The 6000-nt window shown below is 47.0% G+C and overlaps 1 protein-coding gene across 1 annotated transcript in view; it reads right to left on the bottom strand.

The window, feature by feature from the left end:
- Positions 1-1657: 1657 nt before the first annotated feature.
- Positions 1658-6000, bottom strand: part of LOC140721093 (NACHT, LRR and PYD domains-containing protein 3-like) — a 107089-nt gene continuing 102746 nt past the window's right edge. Inside the window, exon 11 of the mRNA XM_073035958.1 lies at positions 1658-1768. Within this exon, the coding sequence (XP_072892059.1) occupies positions 1658-1768 (111 nt within the window). The remainder of the gene's footprint in view (positions 1769-6000) is intronic.

Here is a 6000-nt window from a genome sequence, read left to right as displayed (position 1 = left end):
TTTTCCTATTATTGTTATTTTGAAACTGTAAAAGATGAAAATAAAATGTAATCTTTCTTAAATTATTAAAGAAATCTGTAAACTTTAACTTTATGCTTTTGGAAATCAAGACATCTTTTACTCACTTAGATATTCAGAGCAAAAGAAATTTTGACTAGGGGTGTCCAAACTTTTGCACGCCACTGTATATAGAAGAAAAGTGAGAGTGAAGGCAAGTGGGGTGAGAGGAGTAAGACAGGGGAAAGGAGAAGGTGAGGGTGGAGGAAAGAGGCTGAGGGAGAGGGGGTGTGCTGAACTATTAGAAAGGGGTGAGAGAATGGTGAGGGTGAGGAAGAAGGGAGGGACGAAGTAGTAGATTGCGCTGTGGAGAAGAAGATGGTCAGGGAGCTGCTCACATTCAGAAACGGTGCTGGTGAGTTCCATTCCTTCTGTGGCAATATAGGACCGGGTGGGTAACACGAAAATATCGAAAACACACAATAAAAGACGAACAAAGTCAAGACGATGAAGGCAGAAATTAAGATAAACCAGAAATTATTCAACACATTACAGTATCCTGAAACAGTTTAACTCAAGCTGGTTACTCACACAGGCACAATCAAGTGGCAGGCATAATCACCAAAATCATGCTTTAAATTGTAAACTCATGAAAGAGACGATCCAGTACTCTAATTCGAATCTTGGGGGAGTTTTAGAGTGAGAGTCCGACAATTTTATTACGACCAATCCATTCCTCGAGATAGGACAATACATCAGACACATCCGGATATAATATTACAGGATTAAACAGCAAAAGCAATTTACTTAATAGTCAACCAATAAAAAACAAGAGACACATCTGCAGGTATGTGTGTGTCATTCCAAACACACATAATAGACAGAAATCAGTACTTGAGAAACAACAAAAATATGCTGACCTGAAAAATAAAATTGAAAGACTATGAAAAGGGTGTACAATGTCCCAGTTGTAATATCCACTGGTGGTTTCATCCCAGAGTCACTGCACAACAATAATTACACCTACACAGCAATATTTCTGTAAATCTCCAGAAAGCTATAATAATAAACATCACTAGAATAGCAGGAAAGTTCCCAGCAATTGAAAAATGAGTTTTATCAGTCTTAGCTGTGAGAAAAAAATAATAAAAATTATTAACATACATGCGTTTGTACTGGAGTAAATGCAGAGGAGATTCAAATGTATTTTACTCAGATAGAAATTTGGAAAACTGCCAAACTCGACAGTTACAATTCGGGTCTGTGTCCAGGTGGATGTTGTCTGCTCATGTCTGCTCGTGTTGACGTACCCGATGTTGGGTGCAAACAGCTAAATCTCATTGCGGTGCTGCCCACTCACTGCGAGCTCGGACCAGTCCCGATCTGACCGTCGGGGTGCTCACTGTGAATTCCGTCCGCTCTCCTTGTGACAGCCATATTTCCAGCAGCTGCTCCGTTTCCTCCCCGTCAGCGAGAAACACAGGCTTTGTCTGTCACTTGAGCGGTGAGTATTTACACTGTAGGGCGGGATTTATTATTGAACGTGGTTCGGCGATGATGACAGCGGAGATATGGTGAAAAATCAAAATAAGATGCAGGATGAATTTAATCATTGGTTGGAGGTGAAGGTCGCCGGGTGCGGGCGCCGAGGGGTCTGTTCTCATGATGTGTCTCCGTTGTGCTGCAAACCAGTTTTATTCTCCCCGCTGCCACATTCTCCAATAACCGCCGGTTTTGCACAGTCAAGGTGGAAAAATGCCTCCTCCCACCACTGAGAAGAATTTAGACATTTTATTTATTAATTAGTTGACATGACCAGATATCTCGCTGCGCTGGGGAGCTGCTCTCTGAATTTAGACTGAGTTACCCCATAAATAAACGTGTTTATGCAGCACCTTAATACCATCAGCATGTATCCGGAATGTTCAACATTTTCCAAGCCTTGGAGGGAGTCCGAGCAAAAACGGACGTGGGGGAGGCAATGACGGGTGAATGAGAGCACAGTGGACAGTGGAGTGCAGACACACGGGGAAGAGAGAGATGGGTAGAGAATCTGAGATAAAAACGAGAGACAGACGGAAGATCAGCGAGGTAAGGGAAAACGAACGAACTAGAGACGTGAGGGAAAAGAAATTTCAAGGGAGCAGACATTTTGGTTAGAAAGACTACGGAGGAGAAGGGTTGGTTGGAATGAGACTGGGAGTGGGGTGAAGGAGCTATTGAGTGAGAGAGGCGGCAGAGGAAAGACAGACTGGGAGAAAAGGGAGACTAGTGGAAGAGAGTCTTGCAGAGATGTGGAGAAGCACGGGGAGCGAAAGAGAGAAGCGTAGGAAGGAGAAAGACTGGGACAAAGACGGGAGAAAGGGAGAGGTTGAGAAGCAGCGAGTGATAAGTACGGGGCGTGAGACAAGAGAAGGATACGCATAGGAGAGTGACGAGGAGAGAGAAACAGGGCGAGGGAGAGTTGAAGGAGAGAGAACGAATGGGCTGATAGAAACCGGGAGACAGAAAGCCTTGGGGGGGGAGAGAGAGAGAGAGAGAGAGAGAGAGAGAGAGGAGAGAGAGAGAGACAGAGAGAGAGAGAGAGAGAGAGAGAGAGAGAGAGAGAGAGAGAGAGAGAGAGAGAGAGAGAGAGAGAGAGAGAGAGATAGAGAGAGAGAGAGAGAGAGAGAGAGAGGGAGGAGAGAGAGACTAGGCGGGGAACAAAAGTCTGAAGGAGTCGGAAGACTGAGGAGAGAAATAGACTGGTAGGAGAGAGAGAGTGAGAATGCGGATGAAAGTGTGGAATGAGAGCCCCTGCGAGGAGAGAGACTAGAGTCAAGCAAGAGACGGGGGGGGGGGGTGAGGTAGACGTGAGGAAGACAGACTGGACAGACAGAAACTGGGGGACTTGAGAGAGGATGAGTGAGAAAGAGAACAGCAGGGAGATAGTCTGGAGGTGAGAGACACGGGGTGGGGGTGGGTAGGATGGGAGACTGGGAGAAAGAGTCCCGGGTTGGGGAGAGATAGCGGGATTGGAAAGCGACAGTGATGGGAGAGACAGTGGAAGACGGGAGTGATAATGGGGGATAAAGGGAGACTGGAGAATGTGCAGAGACGAGGGGTAGAGAGTCTGGGGAGGAAAGAAGGACAGGGGAGAGGGACGTAGGAGAGAAGACAGTTGAGAGGGAGACGGAGCGGATGGCCTTTGGGAGGAAAACGGCGGGGGGCGGGAGAAACTGCGGGTGAGAGCTGGAGGAGAAAGTGGACCGGTATGAGAGAGAAACAGGGAGACAGTGTGCGGAGAGATTGGGGAAAGAGACGGAGAGAACTTGGGGAAGAGAAAGACTGGGTGGAGATGGACTGGAGAGAGAGAGTGTGGCGAGTGACTGAGAGCGAGAGACTGGGGAGAGACAAAATCGTTAGATAGAGACTGGGGAGAGAGTGATTCGATAACAGAGAGACTGGCGAGGGCGATTGGGGGTGAAACATTGGGAGAGAGGGAGAAAGAGACCAGGGATAGAGACTTCTGGCATAGAGATTGAGCGGGTCAGTCTGGGAGAAATAGACTGGACAAGATAGACTGATTGGAGAGAGATTGGAGAGGGAGCCTGGGAAATAGACTGGTTGGAGAGAGATTGGAGAGAGAGCCTGGGAGATAGACTGTAAGAAGAGAGACTGGGGAGGGACATGGACAGGGGAAAGAGAAACTGGGGAGAGAAACGGTGTGAGATAGTTTGTGAGAGAGAGAGTAGGGAATGAGAGAGAAAGGGTGAGTCAAATACAGGAGTGGGAGAGAGTGAAAGGTAGAGAGAGAAATGGAATAAGAGAGAATAGGGCAGGGAGAGGCTTGAAGAGAGAGACAATGGAGACAGAGCCGAGTGGAAATGGAATGACAGGGTAGGAGACTGAGGAGCGGGAAGGGCGGGGTAAAGAGGGTAGGGGTAAGAGAAAATGGGAGAGACCACTTCGGAGGCGAGATAGCGGCTGGAGGATGAGACGGAGAGAGAGAAACAGCGGCAGAGAAAGAGACGGGGGAGAGAGAGTGGCCGGAGAGGGTATGTGGGGCAGACAGAAGAGGCAGGGGTGAGAGGGAGCGACATGAGGAAGAAAGACTGGAGCGGAACGGCTCTGAGAGAGAGAGAATGGAGTGCCGAGGAGAGACACTGGGGGTAGAAGGAGTGAGAGATGGGGCGCGAGGAAGATGAGGTAGAAAGAGAGCGAGGGGGAGAGGTAGAACCAGACAAGGAGGAGGAATGCTTGGGTGAGTCGAGGGATCTGGGTTGGGGGAAATGATTTGGAGTGGGAAGAGAAGTCTGAGTGACGAGGGAGATGGGTAGAGACCCGGAACAGAGATTATCATCAACATCATCATTGTTATTGTTGTTGTTTGTAGTAGTATGAACATGAGATTGTGCTGGAGTGAATGCAATGGAGATTTAATGTGCAGTTTGCTCGGATGTTTTGTTTTAGAAATCAGGAAGTTTAACTCATTCCTTCCTTAATGCAGAGAGAACATTAGGATTATCCATAGAAATTTGTACAATTATGAACAGAATGCACGAATTTTCTGGAGTTGTTTTATTTTTTTTTTTGCATAACAAGTTTATCTAATACGAAGGAGAAGTGTAAAGTTTACTGCAAATCTCGGCTTTTTTTTTCGTTTTCGTGTCATTCCCAAGCAGAAGACAAAACTATCAAATGAGTTTCATTCCTGCCGATTTGGTCCTGAATATGCACAGATCCTGACCCGTTCGGTTATTACCCAAAGGGAAGCGGTGGACACTAAAGAGGGAATACAGTGAAAAGATAAAAAACAAATGTTAGGATGAGTTTAATTTTTGGTCGGAGGTGGAGGTCGCGGATTCTAGATCCGTACTTCTGGGAGCGCGAAGCGCAGAAACAAATATCGCTGTGATGACTGAACACTCTAGTATTAATTGTCTGGTGACAATAAAGCAAAGTATAAAGTATAGACTCCGAAGGGTCTGCTCCCGTGTTGTGTGTCTCTCCCTTTTATTTTCACAGCTGTCGCGTTCACCGGGTGACCGCCAGAAAACCTGGAACCTGGAAGAGCCTATCCCTCTCCAGTTAATTTGTTTTGTTTGTTTTTTAACGAGGTCGACTTGCTAGCTCGACACTCAACCCAGGCATTTCTGGAGAGCGTGCAAGGTAGCCAGCCGGATTCGACCTGGAACTTCTCGCCCTGAACTCCAGCGCTGATGCCAGTATGCCACCAGCCGGCATAGATCTGTAGCATCAGCACTGAAATCGGGGAGACCGCCTCTGAGAAGAATTTAGATTTTTTGTTTATTAATTAGTTGAATAATTGATGAGAGCGGATATTTCGCTGCGCTGATGAACTGCTCTCTGAACTTGGACTGAGTCACCCCATAAATAAACGTGTTTGTGCAGCAACTTAATAACATCAGCATGTATCCGAAGTGTAGAAATATGTACTCCGATTCGTTGTAATTCTTTGGATCCAGTCCGGCAATTGTGTAAAAAAGGAATTCGGCAATATTCACCAACCACAGGATGATGAAGCTTCCGGAGATGGTGAGAAGTAAGATCACAGACCTCCTCCTGCTCTCCATCTCCGGGTCACTGCGGTTCTTCGACTTGCACTGACCCCTCAGCCCCTGACGGACGCGACTCGTCACTAAAATGTGTCTGACTGTCAGCGCGTTGAGCAGGAGTATTAACACGAACGGGAGTAATGGCGTTAGAACGGTAGTAAGCCAGTCATATCCCAACCACCCGGGATCCGTATAGGTGCCGGGCTTTGGATTACAGTCCCAAGGTATATTGTCAATGACTTTCGCAGGATGGTATGTAAAGAATCTGGGTACATTATTAAAACAGAGCAGAACGCCGGTTGTTGCCAGAACAACAGCCGCAGTTTTCCCGGTGCAATATTTTGTTTTCAGCTTCTGGCAACAGATGGCGACAAATCGATCAAACGTAAACATGACGGTGAACCAGACAGAACAGTCAGTGGCTGAAAATCCCAGGACAGAGATC

The sequence above is a fragment of the Hemitrygon akajei genome, unplaced genomic scaffold (genome assembly GCF_048418815.1).
Source record: "Hemitrygon akajei unplaced genomic scaffold, sHemAka1.3 Scf000050, whole genome shotgun sequence".
NCBI lineage: Eukaryota > Metazoa > Chordata > Chondrichthyes > Myliobatiformes > Dasyatidae > Hemitrygon > Hemitrygon akajei.
The sequence above is the reverse complement of the archived record's forward strand: the minus strand, read 5'-3'. Positions and strand labels throughout refer to the sequence as shown.